The following is an 18,778-nucleotide window of genomic DNA, read 5'->3' as shown; positions in this document are numbered from 1 at the left end:
GGACCAAACTCATGAGATAAACAAGAAAATAGGCAGTGAAGTGCCTTGGGGCCCACTGTGCAAGGACATGTGGACATAGTTGCCTGGCAGAGAGCATCTGGCACGGGGAGAGGAGGCCTGAGAACATGAGAGCCTTCTACGTTTTGCTAGAGAAGCCCAGCTCAGGGGAACTTGCTCTTCTGCAGCCTCCATGGGCTGGGAGAAAACTCCTTTCGTTCACCCTGGACCTGGGTAGGGGATGTTCAGTAAACAGTCTTAGAAGGAAAAATATGAGACTCAAGAAAGATCCGTTTGTTTTCTATTAGGGTGCCTTTCTATGAAGCTAGGCCATTTCATCTCAGGATCCCAAGTGTTTCTATTGACTGCAGGGCACATACAGGCATTTTAATGAGTTATAGATGTAATGAGATCCAACTTTGTCCTTCCGTTTATTTAACTGGATTAACAAATGGAAAACCAGCAGTTAGTATCTGTTCCGTGCCCATGTCATCCTCGGCCTTTCTGATCAGTCCATATCACCATCTTCTTCCAGCTTCTCTTTCTGAAGAATTAATTTTATTAAAGCCAGTCAAATTAAAGCTGCTTGCCTCCGTGCAGGGCATACTGAGAGACCATTCATTATGCTTTCTTATCTTGGCAGCAATCAGCATGAAAAGTCAGCTTGGCCATTATGCATACACAATGCCCATCAGTTCTCCACCAATGGTCAATTCATCAAACATTTGCCTTTTGCCTTCTGAAAAGTATGTCACTTTACCTGTCATGTCCTAGTTTGGGTTGCTATGAGAGATGGGGCAAAGTAAGAGGGGAATAAGTTTTGTAATCCCCAATTTCCCATTCTCTCCAGATGGTTTTATTAGTTAGATTTCATACTCGAAGGCTTGGCACACACTCTGACCTCAAACTCCAAGATCTGGGGCTGCATAAAAGTTGAATTGGTACTTAATGGTAGAATAATTGAATCAACAGTGAAAGTTTGGGTGGCGATGTTTCCTCCTATCATTCACCTTGGTATGTGGGATGTTGTATCTTGAAGGTACATCCAAGGTAATGTTGCTGCCCCTATTGACAGATGGGAAAATGAAGCCTGGAGTCAGAAAGGTACAGGGTGTAGACGGATTTGATTACACATCATGGTAAGGTGCATCAAGGCAAGTGCAAATCAGGTTCTGGATGGTTCTTTAAGCAGGCTTTCCTGTATGCTGCCATCCCTCAAGCAATCATAGGATTGATAACACATGTATGTATTCTTTGCAGATGATTAGTTACTTGCTCTTTTGACATAACTCATTTTCCTTTTTAAAACAAAATATGCTAGTTTTGTTTTTAAAGTAATATTTTCATGAACAGATTATGCTTTTCCGGGTTTGTTCCCATGTTTGCTATCTCCTGGTAGCTCTCAGGGAAGATCTTCAAAGTGGCCAAATTGAGGACCCTTCTTGCTATTCCGATAGATTGAACCTTACACTCGACACATTATATTCCCAAGCCCTCATGCCACATGAGAACTTGAAAACCGCATCCATGACACCAGAGCTCATGCTCTTCAGTTGACTTTAGTGAACTGACAAGGGACACTCTACCAGCACTTTATGTTGCTGTGAAAACCACCCTGGTGTCCTATTGACCCGGATAGCACGGAAGTCAGAGGAGGTAAGAACCTTGGTTGCTGTCGGTAAGCCCCAGCTCATCAGCCATGTACTCACCTCCACAGTGCTGTTAAGGATCAACTATACATGCTGTGTGAAATGGGAAGCTCACCTCACTAGCTTATTCTTCGGGAGGCTTTGAGAGGCATAGAGCTTGAGTTGTTTTGGAGAGAGAACATGGCTTCAATACAAGCCATTCGGGAGGTTCTGTGTGTCCTAAAGCCCTTTCTCCTTCACTTGATAGAAGGCTATCTTGTAGTCTGGAGCCTGAAAACATGTTTTCACCTTTTTCAGCCTCCTGAGACCTCACAGAGTCAACACCTGGCATGTTTTTGCTGGTTTTCCTGGCTTGATTCCATTCCAGGATACCTAACCTATGGGGAGCTGATCTTTGGACAAACTACTTGGTTAGGGCCCATCTTGGATCCTAGGTAGGACTTTGAGGCCCAGCCATGGCAATGTCTTTTTTTCTGGTTGGTTTGCAAGGAGTAGACACCATTTGTTGAATTAAAAACATTCTCTTTCTGTAGGGTGGTGAAAGGCTTGTATGGAAGAGACACTGTTATCTTTCAGGCAAACAGTTCATGAGGTTGAAGCTCTGTGTTCTTGGCTCAGCTTGTGTTTTCCCAATGGCCGTGGGAGCCTCCTCAACCAGCAGTGCCTTCCGCCCTATGGCGACGTGCAAGCATACCGTGGCTGCCTCTCACCGTGGCTGCTCCCTCACCTCTCCCCGGCAAAGAAAACCTCCATTTATAGGACCCACCACACAAATTCACTCTTCGGACTCTTAAAAACAAACAAGACCCTGAAGCCGCAGGCTTCATGCGGGCTGTGTGGTTTTGTAAAATCTCAAACCGTGAATCAAAATAATTTTTAGAGACACAGTCAAGGCTCAGGCCCAAATGCTGTCGCTGGCAGGCTCTAAGGCTCTCTTGGACCAGAGAGGCTAGTGAAAGGGGGAGGAGGATAGCAACAGGACATAGAGAGTGTCCTTCATCTAGGGAGGATGCCGGCCACCTCGCCTCTATCTCGAAGGCCTGACTAGATCAGATAACTTCAGGGCAAGAGTAGCAGGGGTGGACCACTAAAGGGAACGCCTTCCAGCCTCTGTTCTTGCTTCTCAGCTTCCAACCCTGGTCTTGTCTGCTCTGTTTAACAACCTGCTTCCCTGCCCGCCTTCTCTTTACACTCAGTCCAGTTTCTTCACTCTTCCACAGGTGCTGAACTCAGCTGCAACAGACTCTGTGGCTCATGTAGTGTGTAGGAATTCACATGTAGGATATTAGTTTCTGCCATGATGAGAGTGGGTACGACATGTATCACTTTTGCTTACTAGACACCAGGCTAAAGATTTCCTGCGTGTCAGCATCCAGTTATCTTTTTCTCTATGTTCCCTCAGCCATATGTAGATGAAAACATGTACACACCAAAAAACTTGAGTTCATTGGAACTGGGATGTATCTGAAGACCGTATCAAGCCATGGCTAGCCTCACCCTCTTGGTTACTTTACATGCCACTGTAACAACAACAACAGCAACAACAACAACAACAAACAAACAAACAAAAATGCCTGACCAAAGCAACTATAGGGAGAAAGGGTTTATTTTGAATTTTATCTTCAAAGACAGACAGTCCATCACAGTGATGGAAGACACGGTATCCGCAGTGTAAGGACCACTGGTCACATGGCATATGTAGTCAGGAAGCAGGGTATGAACAGTAAGTGGGGCCAAGCTTTACAAGTTCAGGGCCTGCTCTCAGCAACATATTTCCTTTAGCAAGTCTCTTATCCCCTAAGCCTTTCATCACTTTCCAAAATAGTGCCATCAGCTGGAGACCAAGTGTTCACACGCACGAGACTCATTAAAGTGGCATCATCATTCCAGCTTAGTTTATGGCCCTGTGTTATCTGGTAACTGCTATTCTGCATTGCAATGACCACTTATAACAAAGGAACATGCCACAGTCACCCTAGAGTTGCAAAGAACTGAACAAAGAGGTGACTAAATGCATTTCTTTTTGCAAGTCAATGAACACTTAAGCCACAAGGGATATATCCATCCACGTACCCATTAGCTGGTAAATTCAACTTTGCTCGAGCCAGTATTTTCCTCAGCCTCTTGAAGGTCTCATGGAGCTTCAAGGGCAGTTTACTCTTGGAATTGTAGGAAAACCAGGGAGCAGTCGAAAAGCAGAAGAACTGAAACCAAACCTAAGTTGGTCATTATAATGACTAGATTACAACTCAATATTCACAATGTTTAGCTAAAGGTTGTGGCAAGGGATGACTTCCCGTTTCTGAGCCACAGCGAGGCATCATTCCGACTCATAGAAAGTCGTGCATAACTGAGGCTGCACTAAAATGGACACTCAAAGGTTCGAGATAGAGCTTGGTCTTACCGCCCTGCATATTAGTTATCTTCTGTGTTATGTGGGTAGATGCTCAGTGGATAGAACACTAAAGTGTTTCTAGGACTCAAACTTTGGGTATAGAAAACCATGCTAGGCCCTCCAGAACTACTGCTGTAGCTCTGATATTGCTTTGTGGTTCACCAGAAGCCAGTGTGCTGAGATGTGCATTTTCTTCATAAGGGTATTCTAGAAGGAAATGCTGAGACTTCCCAGTGCCAGCCGGAAGACAAAGGTGACATCAGAGGTCAATGTCATGAGGAATGGCACAAGTCAAATTCTGCTTCCCTCTTCTTTCCAGATGGACTCCCTGAAAGCCTCTGGAGCTGATTCTCAGTAGCCCTTGCAAACTGTGGCTATAGAGGAGAAAGCTCCAGTTGGCTAACCATAGTACCTGAAGAGACTAATAGAGGTCACCAAACTAATCCCTATATAGAAATGTATAGCAGCCACTTTCCGTGTCTTGTCTCTGATCACATATGTATAGAGACACAGGAGTTGGGTGCAGCCTTTGGTAAGCAATTCCTCTGTTCTTATCCATGTAAAGCAATGACAAGAGGCAGCTCCTGTGTGCGTGATTTTATTCCTTGTCTGGCTTCCTGGTACCCCAGAGAGCTAGTACTTTGATACCACTAACCTTTTCCGTTTGCGCATATGAACTCCTGGCCATCTCAGTCGCTGCTTAGAGCCTCCTAGGCCTCCTGATTGTCCTTGGGTTGGGGGTGCGTGCGTCCTTTAATGTTGACGCCTCCTTTGGGTCTAGCACCCGGAACTGAAAAACAATTCCAGGCAGAGTTACTCAGGGGCCAGTAAGCTGTACTGAGCCCCAACTCACAGAGGCTACTCACCTTGCCTCCCTCTTCATATTGCTTGGAGTTAATGCTTGGCTACATAGCAGCCTGAGGGAGGAGGACTTGAAGTTATAGGCCAGTTAAATATTGAGTTTGGAGGCAGCCAAAGCAGCTTAGTGAAACCTTGTGTAAGAATTAGAATTTTAAAGCACTAGGAAGCTTGTTTGTCTAGCATACACAAGACCCTGAGTTTGTCCCTAGCACAAAAACAAACAAGCAAACAAGCAATCAAGCAAGCAATGAAAATCAAAGTAATACTTATTAGAGATTTTCCTCACATAAAGTACTTACTCATAATAGAAAATGTAGTAACTAGAGAAAACTGTGAAATGAAAATTACCACAAAGCTTAACATGTATGTTTGAGGGTTATAGTCATAGACACAGATGCACACACACACACACGCACATACACACACACACACACATACACACACACACATATGTATATATATATATAATATGTATACATATACAAATATACACATTTGAGTTTGCATATATACTGAATTACCAAGTCTCTCTGTGTTAAACTGTTCAGTAAGAGCAGTTTATAAATGTGAAACAGTTAACAAGCACTACTTTGTTGACTCTTAACAATCAACATGGAAGAAAATACCCACAGTAACATGGGCCTGACATTTGTGTGGAGAATGGAGGAGAGCCTATGAATAGCGTTTAATTTGCATGCATGAGCTATTGGTGTGTATACCACAGTTCTTGTAATTTAATTTTAGGTACATAAATATATAGCATGAAATTCTACTGGCTCATTAGATATCTGTCTGTAATATTTTTAATTGCTGTGTAGTATTTAATTATTCAGATATAGTGGGCTGTGTTCATGGAATTCATCATCCCTTTCTGCTGGTGAATGGTTTACATGTGCTTAGATTGTTGTTACAAATAATGCTATAGAGCTAAGCGTGATGACACACACCTGTAATCCCAGGCAGAGGCAGGAGGATCCTGAGTTCCAAGCTAATTTGGATTACGTGGCAGTATCTTATAAGAACAACAAAAACACAAAATAAGAAAAAAAAAAAAAGGTGGCAGGCAGGTGAGGTGGCTAGAGAGGGAGAGAGCTCAGTCAGAAAAGTGTTTGCCGAGGACCTGAGGCCAGTCCCCGCCACACGTGTGGAAAAGCTGGCTGGAGTGGCTGAAGCAGAGGCACTAAGCAAGCGGCCTGAGAGAACTGGGAGGCCCCAGGTCTCATTGATAGGTCCTGTTACAGCAGTCACGATGGGCATCTCAGGAGGAGTGACACCTGAGGGTGACCTCTGGTCTCCACATGCACCTGTACGTTCTCACACACAAACATGTCCACAAACACATGCACATATAGTGCCCTCCACATGCACACACATAAACACCTAGCAATGCTAACCATAGAGACGATGAAAGTGGAGTGAACTTCTTTGCATGTGCGCTGTGCGTATGTCTTTGATACTTACTGCATCAATTATTAGAGCCAGAACAACAATTTCTAAGACTTTTAACATAAATTATTGTCTAGAAAGATTATAATGACCTTGCATTCCCTCTAGTATTGTGTTGCTCTGTTATCTAGAACCTTTCACAAAATCACTTGCTAACTTAAGAAGACAATATGAATATTTGGTTTGATTTGGATAAATACCTGAGTGAAGGTAAACTTTTCCCTTGTATATCCATTATTTATGAATTTTCTGTCTAAGTTTATTTTCAATTATAGTTTGACCAGGAATTTGGCCTCGCTGTATTGATTCATTAATGTTCTTTCTGGATTAATGATCGTAAGCCTAGGGTTGTTAGAGGGGCCATGAATATTGCCAATCTTCATTTGCCTCTGAGTTTTAACAGTGTAGTTTTTGGCTGTTGATATTTAGATCTGTATCTGAACAAACACTAGAAGTTCACCTAGTTGTTTTGATGCAGTGGTTAAATCTAACAGTCATCTGCAACATAATGCATCTTTCTTTTTTAAAAGATTAATTTTATTTTATATGTCTGGTTATTTTGCCTGCATGTATGTTTGTGTGCAGTGCCCACAGAAGCCAAAAGAGGATATAATATTTCCTAGAATTGGAGTCACTGTGTACTTTGTGTGGGTGCTGGGAACTGAATCTAGGTCCCCTGGAAGAACAGCCTGTGTTCTTAACCACTGAGCCATCTCTCCAGCTCAGTGTATCTTTCTCAGTATCTCTCTAGGGTCCTCGCATTCATAAATGTGCCAAACGTGCCCTGAGGCAAGACATTGGCAAAGCAAAAGGAGAAAGAGAAAAAGCCAGAGCTAGAATAGGAAAGAAAAGGAGGGAGGGGGAAGGAAGGAAGGAAGGACAGATGGATGGATGGATGGACAGACAGACAAGAAGAAAGAAAAAAGGAAAGATAGAAAAGAAAGGAAGGAAGGAAGGAAGGAAGGAAGAAAGAAAGAAAGAAAGCCAACATACAAGCAGGGAGAGACCAAAGCTTCTAGAACTTGCCTTGGCCACAATCCGAGCCACTAGCTGGTGCTCTTTAGGAATGTCCTTTGCTTCTGGTGACCTTGCCTTTGTAACCCTTCTGCTTCCGCTGAGGGCTGGTGTCACAGCCGTGTGCCGCCATGCCAAGCTCGATTGAAACCACTTGTGACTGTGCCTGAATGTCTTTTCTAGCTGACCTTTTGTCCTCCTGCTACAAGGATATCATTAAACGTTTCCCCAGAGCCACTTCACTGTGGACACACTGTGCACCCTCTTCAGTCCAGGCCAAGCATCTTCTGAGGAGCCGAGTTCACAGAAATTTCCCTCCGTGCACAGTAATTGTGAGGCTGCATGGACTGTTGTGTTCTTAGTAAGGCCCTCTCGATCAGCAAAGGGCTCGAACTGGCTTATTAGAGTTCATACAACTTAAAAGGGTTGTATAAATAAATAAAATATCAAGGCTATAAAACTTTAATCCTTAAGAATGATGTTAGAAAACAGATAGTAAAGATCACAAATTATTGCCTTTTATTAGAGGGTCCCTCAGAATTTAGTTCTGTGCTTCCAGGTAGCAAGAACAAAGAGGCTAACATGATCTGATATCAGATCCATTATCCACCCTGTCTAAGGCAAGCAAGCATCATTTACTTAGAGGGAGATGTCCAAAATCCCAGATAGGTGAAGTGTAACCTAGAGACCCAAAGATTAGAGCATCTATCTTCTTACGTCTCCTTTCATGTACCAGAAAGTGAATGCCCTGTTTCTGGGCTTCTGGCTCTTACTCATTCTCCATCATTTTTTCAGGCACCATATTTGAAAGATACCTTAGTATCTTAAGATACTGAGCATAGAGCTTTCAAATCCAGTTAACCGTATTGGTTTCCTTTACTGCTCTTGCCTTTGGATTGCTATTGCTACTAATGAATTTATTTTATGCATCGTGAAATATGTCCCACAGGACTCCAGGCTGGTCTTTGACCCCATATCCTATACTACCAGTTGCTGTTAATATACCCTGTGTAACATAAAGTCTCTTCTATCTCCTATTTTTTTATAGACACATTGTATTGTAATTGATTTCTGTTATTATATGTGTGTGCATGTTTGTTTGTGTGTGTGTGTGTGTGTGTGTGTGTGTGTGTGTGTGTAGTTTTGTGACTTGACTGGCTCAACAATATAGAAAAATTGTAGAGCCAAACATATAGGGTAACAAACGCTGATGTATACTTTATTAAATATAGTAGCTTATTACTTATCTACCTATCATTGTTACTCATCTCTATTTATTACTTCTCTGTCAAGCCATACCTCCATGAAACAATTTAAACAGGATATGATGAGAGTCATATGGCAGTTAGAATACCCTCCTCAGACCTAGGTGATATGCTGGTGCTGGTCCCTTTCTGTGACCAGTTACGTCACCGCTTCCAAACCCTCCTCCTTTCTTCACTGCCCTCGGGAGAGCCCTGTCTGCACTAACTGTCCTGTCCTTGTCGCTTGGGCCACAGTCTCTGTGGGAAGTCCTTATTCAGACTCCTCCAAAAGCACCACATGCCAGGTGTGCAAATAAAACAGGATAAAAATGGTATTTCTGCACTCAGAGATATCACTTAGACCTCTTAACCACCACGCTGACCAATTAGAGCAGACACCGGCCCGTGGTAGCCCCATGCTGGCCCCATGCTGTGTTTGCTGGCTATCAGTGACCTAGTTGCTAAATTATAAACATTATTAAGGTCAGTGGAGGGATAGAGCTGAGAGTGGCCAGATAATAGGGAGGGTCTCGGAGGTGAGTCTGCTTCCTAGGTGGTAAGAAAGCATTCAAGTTCCCCACACACCGAGCTTGGTATACTAAAGCAGGCTCTTCACTCTTTCTATACCCGAACCCCTCTCCCCACTGTTAAAGATCGGGATTCACGTGGAGATGGGCCTCTCCCCATTGCCAGCTCCCGGGGCTAGACCTCTGCCTGGTCCTTGAGCTTCTCTGGGTTACTCTGTTAGACTCACAGCTCCAGGCTGAGGAGCCTTATAAGCTCGGGGGTTGCCTCTGCGTCTTCTACGAAGCTGACAGCTATCCAGGTAAGTGGAGATCACACCCATGTTCCTCCTTTAGCTGGGGGGTTAGGCAGAGCAAGTTCTAGAAAGACAAGGTCTATGCCTTAAGGTAAGGGAGCCGACCTGTGGGCTAGGTTATGGAGATGTGGGCTAGGCCCTCTGCGTGTCTACAACGTTACCACAGTGACTCATGCATGCAGGCAATTCACAATCACCTGCTGATAAATATGTTGCAGGAACAGGTAGAGTTGTGAGCAGCCGTCTTGCCTCCTTGCTTGATTTGAGACTATCACAATTTTGGCCACATATAAAGTGATAGAAAAAGTACTCCTCACACAGATCTGTGGTGAGCTGTCCCCACCATACACTGTCCTTTCAATGCCAGGCACAAGTGTCACGACTGGTTTAGACTGGCAGAGGAGAAGAGACCCAACCCTTGGAGGAGCCTTAAAGCTGACAAGTCACCAGGAGCTGACGCAAGTGATCTCTGGTGATGCTTACGGTACTGGGTTGTGCTGATTCTGTGCTGGCAGAAGGCAGTGGGGTTCGGGGAGTGGGGTGTCACAGGTCTAGATCAGAAATCCCTGTACCCCAAACTTCCCCTGCCTCCAGCGCTTGGTCTTTTTAGTTTCATTCTCACAAGTAGCCAGTTTTCAAGGAAAGGATGAGGAGGCCAAGCTTGCATCCACCCTGTAACTAAAGAGGTCAGAAAGGTGCCGCCATGCCCACAGCCCTGTGTCAGCCTCCGAGCCGCTGGCCTAGCCTGGGCAGGACAGGGTTGCCTCTTTAGCGCCACTCTTTCTATAAGCTAATGAGGGCAGTGTGTGAGCCACGGGCTATGATGGTGGGATATTAACTGTGACAGGAAGCTTGATCATAATTATCTTAACGAGGATAGGGTTAATTACAGTGGAAACTTAAGAGTTCCCTCTGTCTGACTCCGCTGGAGCCAAATGCATTGTGATGTTTTGTCATTTTGATGTGACTTTGAAAGAGGTACTAGAATTCTTCCCTGGTTTGCTTCAAGCTCCTGAAGGAACCCAGTGAATGTGGTGACCGAGACGGTACCTATGGGTGTGGTCATGCCAGCTCTCCCACTGGTGCAGAGAAAGGGAGGCAGCCTGCAAGCATCTGTGGGGATATTGGTGAGGTCTGTCCCAGAGTGGGGCCTCCTGGGTCCCTCTGCATGGACAGGCACCTCCATCAGGTCCCTCCTGCACTGACAGGTGGCTCCATACTCTTTCCAGTGGTTTCTCCCAGGCGTGTAGGAACCCTGTGCCTCCCCCCTGCCCCCCCTCCCGTGGTCCTGTTTCTATCCCATACCTCTCAGGCATGCAGATCCCACCCAGCAAACAGCCCTGGAGTGACAATCAAGTCCCCACCAGGCTCTTGTTCTGTGTGTGTGTGTGTGTGTGTGTGTGTGTGTGTGTGTGTGTGTGTGTGTATGTGTGTGTGTGTATGTGTGTGTGTGTGTGTGTATGTGTGTGTGTGTGTGTGTGTGTATGTGTGTGTGTGTGTGTGTGTGTGTGTGTGTGTGTGTGTGTGTGTGTGTGCATTTTTCAGTTTACACATTAATTGACTCAGACCGCATTATCATCTTCCCTGTAGCTACCTTTGCCAGTCCAGGAAAAGGAAGAGCCATACCTGCGCCTGGAATTTTACAATTTTGTCTTTGTTTTCTTATCTTGTGATATTTATATAACAGTGAATATCTACCCCGAGGAATCTATTATAGCAGGGTTGTTGTAAGAAACTGCTGCTTCTTCATCATTTCTTTAGGAAAACAAAAACAGTAATAGTAGCTGGAAAAAAAAATTTTTTCAAAGCAAAAAGTAAAGCCCTTCTCTATTACATGTTTGCTGGCTTCCAATATGCCATTGGGGCTCCACAAAATCTTTTCCCTAATGACTGTCCCCCACGGTCTTCTGAGCCTCCTGCCTATGGTCCCCCAGCTCTGAAATTAGTTAAACACATCCTCAAGTGTACCCACACCAACGGTGAAAACAGGACTTTATTCATCAACACCCCCCGCCATGTTACACAGGTCTCCTTTTACTGAGCAATAGCAACATTACACAGGGAAAGAAAGGATTCTGGAAGCCGCACAAGAGACAGGAGGTTTTGGGGGTGGCGGCAGCGGCGGGAGGGCGGGAGGAGGGCCACATGGGGCGCTGTCTTTTCTGAGGTCTAGCTCCCATATGGAGAGAAAGAAGTGACTTAGTGGGGGACAGTGTCCCTGTGGTGCTGGCCTTGTCCCCCTTAGTGCTGTGCCCTTTTGTCTTCTGCCTCCTCAGAAGTGGTCTGGGAAGGGAGCTTTCTTCTGTTTGCCAGTTGCCAGCCCTGTGCTGGGTCTCGGGATAAAATACAGTATTTGTATAACGTAACTTGGAACAATGTATATCTGAATGTTGCCTTTGTCTGGAACCCATCTGATGTTGCTGCACAAAGACCTTGGCTGCCCAGAGTCTTCCTGGTGGAGAGGAGCAGCTCCCCAAGCCCTGTGACAAGCAGGGACCTGGCCCTGAAGCAGTAGTGGTTACTGAGCTTGGTTCATCGGCTGCCATGGAGGAAGGGGCAGTTTTGATTAAGAACTTGACTTTGTGTTCTGCAGACTTTGATCTGCAGAAACCTACCAACTAGGCCTGGCGGAGGAACTTGCGTGTAACTCCAGTACTGGGTAGGTCTAAGCAGGAGGATCAGAGTTTCAAAGATCACATAATAAGTTTGAGCCCAGCCTGGAATATATGGGTACCAGCTTCAAACAACAAACAAACAAACAAACAAACAGCCAAGGACTTCAGAGAAGCCAAGGACCTCAGATGGATTCGTCCATCTACCCACAAGCTATGATTCCTCCTCTCTGTCTCTACTCCTGGCCCCAGGTCATGGCTTTTAGGATAACCTAATGGGTGGATGGCAGGAGGAAACAGCGTTGACTGGGAATACAGTTGTCCCCTCAGTTTCCTGAGATCCTCTGGCCTAGGGGACACACAGAGCCAGTGGGCATTCAGCATACCCCAGTTCAAGCTACAAGCAAACGGAGGAACCGAGACAAAGCCCTGTGGCCCTCTCCTAACCCCCAAAAGGGAGAGAACTGTTTTGTTTCCCCAAAGCCTGTGAAATAGGATGACCGTAAACAAAAGTGCACACAGTTTCAGTTGTGTGTGTGTGTGTAAGCACGTGCATGCGTGCTTGTGAGTGTATGTGACTATCTATCTATTATCTATCTATCTATCTATCTATCTATCTATCTATCTATCTCTGTCTGTTTCTCTGTCTCTGTCTCTGTCTCTGTCTCTGTCTCTGTCTCTCTCTCTCTTTCTCTCTCTCTCTCTCTCTCTCTCTCTCTCTCTCTCTCTCTCTCTCTGTGTGTGTGTGTGTGTGTGTGTGTGTGTTGGCCCAGGCAGCAGATAGCACTGACATCAGAGCCCTCATCCTCTGGGTGCTACAGCGAGAGTGGGACCACATGCAGAGCTGTTAGACACAGGACAAGAGATGGAAGCAAGCCCTGGGCCCAGTAAAACCCGAAGATTTAATGAACATACTCCTCTGCATCTCAAGGGTATGACAATGCCACTTCCTCCCCCACCCCTCGTTTTGAGGGCCTTCTATTAGAAAGCTCACCAGGAAGCCATGGCACCTTGGGAAAAACTCCCATGCTAAAGCGCACGGCCCGGGGTCCACACAGAGCACACACATGAGATGACAGGGTTTGGTATCGATGCAGTCAGAACAGGAACAGTGTGGCAGACATCCTGGTCTGCTGCACTTTTATAAAGTAGCCAGCGACTGAATGTGTGTCTTCCCTTCAGGAGCTCTGCGGCTCAGCCAACTCCAGCCTGTGCGAGCTCAGCACCACATTGTCTGGGCCTAGCAGGTGAGAAAGCTGGGAGTAAGTGTCTGCTCAAGCCCTGGGACCTTCGGCTCTCTTTAATTACCATTTGTGTATGCCCGGGCAGGCATGTGTGAGCGACTGCCTCATGTTCCCCTCACTCCTAACATTCAGAGGGTCCCTCAAGGGAAGAGCTAATTTCAGACTACAGAAGTAAGCAAGGCCACCTTTCCCTTTCTGCCGCAGTATTTTTGTCTTGGAACCGATACTTAATCCTTAATGCCTTTTTTATTTACTGTCTCAAAATCTACATTGCTATACTCTATGCTGTGAAAAAAAAAATCCACATTCCATAAATTAAAACCTCAGACCAGGGGCTTTGAAGCAGAAATTCTCCCAGCCCCCTGTCCCCAACACAAAACCAAGTAAAAAGAGAAATAATGAAAGAAGAAAAAGCTTTCTCTCAGCCTGGGGTGCTTATGTAATTCCTCCCTGTCAGGCAGCCATGGGGATGCTAGGCAGGAGCAAATTAAGTGATTAGTAAAAAAAAAAAAAAAAGAAAGAAAAAGAAAGAAAGAAAAAAAGAAAAGGAAAGGAAAGGAAAGAAAGAAAGAAAGAGGAGCCCAAGGCTGTGAGCATGTGAGGGGAGAGAAAAGCTGTCTTTCTTGGCTGTTTCCCCTATGACTGTACAGAGGAGAACCGCTAAGAAATGATACTTGAAGTTATATTTATTATTGTAAGAGGGGTATGAGATTTCTGGGCAGGAATGATGGATGACAGCTTAAATTTGTGTCCAGGGAATGAAGGTGAGCTGTGACAGAGTTATTTATCTTGGGAATGGAGGTTAGGGTCAGCCCAGGCTGGGTGCCTGAAGGCACAAGACATTGACAAATTTATCCTGCAGGCCGTATCTGAAGCCCTTTGTTTTGGATCCTGGCTTCTCAATAAGTGACCCTCATCCTTCATGCTGGCAATTCGTGAGGGATGCGGTGAGTGCCAGCGGGGCCCCCGCTCCCCCTCCGCCCCCACCCCAGTCCCGGCTACTAATTCTTGTCATTCACTCTGCTGACAGGCACCAAGCCCAAACTCTTCCCAGTTCTGAAAGGGAAGGTTAAAATATTTATTTCGGCTCATAATGGCCTCTCTGATTTACTGCAGGATCTTTTCCCCCTCTTGCCTTTGTCATTGCAGGTCACTGGAAGGACTGAGCGCATTCAAGAGGCTGGAGGAGCTCATTTTAGACAGCAATCTGCTGGGCGACGACCTCGTGTTGCCAGGGTTACCCCACTTGCACACCTTAACCCTCAACAAGAACCAAATATCCTTTTCTGGCACCCGGGGCACTAGGCCCCCGCAGCACCCCACTTGGCCGCCCAGCTCCACAGAGGTCCCATTCTGCCGCCCCCACACCCTTCTCCGCAAAAATACCTGCAAAATGTCAAATGAGTTTTACGTGTCAGCTAAATTAAAGTATGTGAAATACAGTCGGTGGGCAGACAAAGCGGTCTGTCTTCTGGCACTCGGGACACTTCAGAGTAATTTATTATAGGTCATTCATAAATGAAATGCACCGTTATATCTTCCTGTTGCTCCATTTTAGTATAGAGATCTAAGTTATGGCTGCGAGGAAATCTTTTTAATAGATAAAAATAGAGAAAGAAAATAATGTCACTGGTGCCTGGGAGGAAAAGCTGTTTCTCTATGCCTGGGCTTCTGTGGGAGAGCGACCTCTGGTGGCAAGCCGTGGGTAATGCCGCTAAGCCGACTTAGTCCTTGTAGGCTTTTGGAATGCTTTTGGTTTAGGCTTGGGGGAAACAGTTCTGGAGATCAAGAGTGGAGAGAGATGCCTTTAATCCCAGCACTTGGGAGGCAGAGGCAGGCTGATTGCTGTGAGTTCAAGGCCAGCCTGGTCTACAAAGCGAGTCCAGGACAGCCAAGGCTAACACAGAGAAACTCTGCCTCAAACAAAACAAAACAAAACAAAGTAAACAAACAACAACAACAACAAAACAATGGAGAGAGAGCTGGGGTGGAAACAGAGGTGTGAAAGTCAGGCTCTTTATTACCCATGGGTACAGCTCTGGGCATGATGACAAGACTAGGGGAATCATGGTAGGATGTGGCCTTGTTTGAGTAGGTGAGTATGTACGTGCCCAGCCTGGGATGAGAGTCAGCAACTGACTGCCCTGGTTTCTACAGTGAGAATCACTCTGAAGAGTTCTCTAACAGCACAGGGTACGTGGCACCGCCACTGTTAGTGCTCTGGGTTACCAGGTACTAACTAGGATGTCAGCTCCACTAGGCACGGAGCTCTGGATCCTTCCTGCGCACAGTTCTGCCTGGCAGACTTCATATCCCACAGATATTTGTGGGATGGACAATATATCCATTTTCACTAGTTCCTCACTGAACACTCACGGAAGTCATGCACTGTGCCAGGGACTTTAAAGCACCCTACTTTCCATTCTTATGAGGTCCAATGAGGAGAGGGTTTTCCATTTATCTAGTCTTAGAAACTCCTGGATGCACACTTGGCCATGGTTTTCCAGAGGGCCTTGGTTTGGCTTGTTTTGGGTTGTTTTGTTTCTGCTGCAGAGTCTTGAACTTACATCTTGACTGCCTTGACTTATTGACCTTAATCACTTGATCCCATCCACACAATAAGTTAGAAAAAGAAAGAGCACCAATAAAAACAGATTCATATATTAAGTTCAGCGCGCATGCTTATGTCAGCACTTGGGACGCTTTGCAAAATTTTTCATCAGCCCCTGTTGGTGCTTCAAGCCAGAAGTTAATATTTTCTTTGCCCTGTAAACATTGTCTCAGCCAGCTCTTGCTACTTTGACAGAATACTGTTGACTGGGAAGCCACCAACAAATATTTGTCACTCATAGTCCGGAGGCAGCAAGTCTGAGAGCAGGATCCGGCAGGAGAGGGACTTTGACTATGAGTCCCTTGCCTGTTCTTGCATTGGGGACAGAGCAGGAGGAGGAAGATGGGGGTCTGGGAGCAGAAGAGAAAATGCTCTTGTTTGTTCTTATCAATAGGTGAATTCATCCTATCACAGGCATTATCTTTAGGAGTTAATAACTTCCCGGAGGACTTGGAATTGAAACACTTGAATTATGGGAGTAGGGAGGCGTCAACAGCTAGTGCTTTGCAAATGCACTCCCTGTGGCCATCGTCAGTGGACCCTTCAGTGGAAGTAGAGGAAGAGAGCTGAGAAGTGAGTTCACCGTCTGTGTCAAAATGAAACTTAGCAGAGTTTTCCTTTGTGAGTCCTCTGGGCAACTAAGTTTCCGAATCACTGTTTGGCAGCGAGTGGCATTCTGTGTGTGCTGTCTTCCTTGGCTGCTATAGGTGATCAGTTAGACCGTATGAGCAACTGGATCAGGGGGAGAAGGATGGTTAGACCAACCGTTTAGACTACACCATTGCTTCCTTGGGTGTCAGCCCATGTCCTGTGTCTCACGTCCTCACAGGATATTACAGCCTACTGACTTGTTTCCTATGTCCTCTTGGTCATATCCAGCTGTGTGGCCTGGTACATATCACCTTCTGTGAGCCTGTTATTCACTTCTGGAGACGGAAGTTGGGTCATCGGGTGGTGGTTTTATTCTCAGCCCTGCTGAGATTGGCAGGTCTCTTGGGTTCCAGAGTGCTGGGCGATGGACTCTGTCTTTTGTTAAGTCCCTTTCCTATCCTGTGCCTTAACTTCCTTGACCTGCAACGGTAATGCTAACAGAGTAAAAGGAATAGCCTGGGACGTCTCCATGTTACTGAAAATTCAACCACATAATTACACTTCTACAGAACATCTTACTAACAGTTGGTACAGACCGCAGAGCGTTGTCCTGCTCAGATTGCCACACAGTTTCTTTCCTCTTTTCCTCCATGATCTGCTAGTACTGTGATAAAAGTCAGTTTCCCCATCAATTTGATCTGGAAGTCACAGTCTGAAAGGCAGGCAAACGCAGAGGACATTGTATGCCACCCTCTTAGCCTACCACACTGACCCTGCTCCTTCAGGGAAAGGTCCCTACTTGTGAAAATGCCCCAATCCTGTACAAGGAGTGGCATGGGCACTGCTGGTGCTGTCCCACGAGATACCTCAGACACGGCCTCTGTCAGCCACCTCATGGAGCATAATGATCCACTCCACAAAGCAACAAACGCTCTGTGCACTTCAATTCTGTGTGAATCGGGGCTCAGCTGGATGGGTCTTCTGATGCTCTTATTTTGTGTCACTCAAGCAGCCATGTTTGTTTGGTTTGTTTTCCTTACCAATGCTAGATAATGTAAAAATAACACCACTCTTATGTATGCAATTAGTGCTGGCTGTCTCAAATGGGCTGTGTGCATCATGGTACACGAAAGTGTTCGTGTAGGGCACAAGCCGTAGTGTACACATGCTTATCAAATTGTGCTTGCTACATACCAAATGCAGAACCAATGTGGGAGATGACACGGGTGTGCACATATAGAGCAGCCCATTTCTATAGCTGTCTACTACACCAGCCTTGGTGTCTTGTCTCTATGAGATCTTACATCATTTTCACAATAAAGCATCTTATTGGCTCTCTGAACTGCTTTTTTATATGGCCCAGTTCCACCTGCCCAGGGATAGTATCACCCACACCCCATACACACACACACACACACACACACACACACACACACACACACACCAGGTGATAGTCCATTTCCCCTAATGTGGCTAGGTTTGGGTCAAACTTGACAAAAGTTAACTATGATGCCCTTCTAGAAAGAATATGGACACCATTCTCATCTGGCTAACACCACTATCAGCAAGGTAGAACGTATGCTGAGTGCATTTCTTAGACTCTTGTATATTACTGAAATTCTAATCTCATTCTGTGACTTGGGAATCACTGATGAATAAGTCCCCTTCATCTTTTAGAAAACTCACTCTGAGACTGGAGGGTTCTAGAAGCCACGTAGATTCCCAAAGGTCTGGCTTCCTCTAGAGCTCACTTAGGCTGACTCTGAGCCCCAGTTTCTAAGACTCAGAAGAGATGCAGTCATTTTGCTAGAAAGGACTTCCGTGCGGAAGGAGTCAGCTGCCAGCTATAGCAAGGTCCAGTGGTGGCTGCAGGAGTTCTCCTCACAAAAGAGATTCCAGGCTCTCTGAAGCATCTGGACAATGCCTTCTCAGATCACCAATTAGTGCATCCGTCCCCATTTGCATAGGACCTCTGCAACCCCACCTTTAGTCTATCCCCTCTTTGTTTAATTATAGTTCGGTTCTGCTCTGGATTACCTAAGAGCCCGGTTGTCTCTGGTCACCTCTTTTTCTCTTGCTCTTCTGATATGTCGTCCTATTGAATCCCCCCTTTGATTCATTTAGAGTAGCTATGCAATTAATCATAAGCCATAGACTTGAAAACCCACCCCAGCCCTGCTAGTCGTTTCAAACCTTCTCACCCACCAATTGCACACACATTCTCCCTGGCTCATTGTCCACCAGCAGCATTGAGGTCTTCTGTGTTGATCTCAGTCATGTGATCTTGGAATATT

The 18,778-nt window shown here is 45.7% G+C and overlaps 1 protein-coding gene across 2 annotated transcripts in view; it reads left to right on the top strand.

Moving 5' to 3' along the window:
* LRMDA (leucine rich melanocyte differentiation associated) overlaps positions 1-18,778 on the top strand; it is a 1,017,118-nt gene that overhangs the window by 562,118 nt on the left and 436,222 nt on the right. The window contains exon 3 of one of the 2 annotated variants that reach the window (XM_084794314.1): positions 14,432-14,560. The exons of the other annotated variant lie outside the window; for it this stretch is intronic. Within the exon in view, the coding sequence (XP_084650440.1) occupies positions 14,432-14,560 (129 nt within the window). The remainder of the gene's footprint in view (positions 1-14,431; positions 14,561-18,778) is intronic. 2 annotated transcript variants of the gene reach the window in all.

This window comes from Acomys minous (genome assembly GCF_964271855.1).
Source record: "Acomys minous genome assembly, chromosome: 9".
Classification (NCBI taxonomy): domain Eukaryota; kingdom Metazoa; phylum Chordata; class Mammalia; order Rodentia; family Muridae; genus Acomys; species Acomys minous.
Note: the sequence above shows the minus strand (reverse complement) of the source record. Positions and strands in the feature narration are given on the sequence as shown.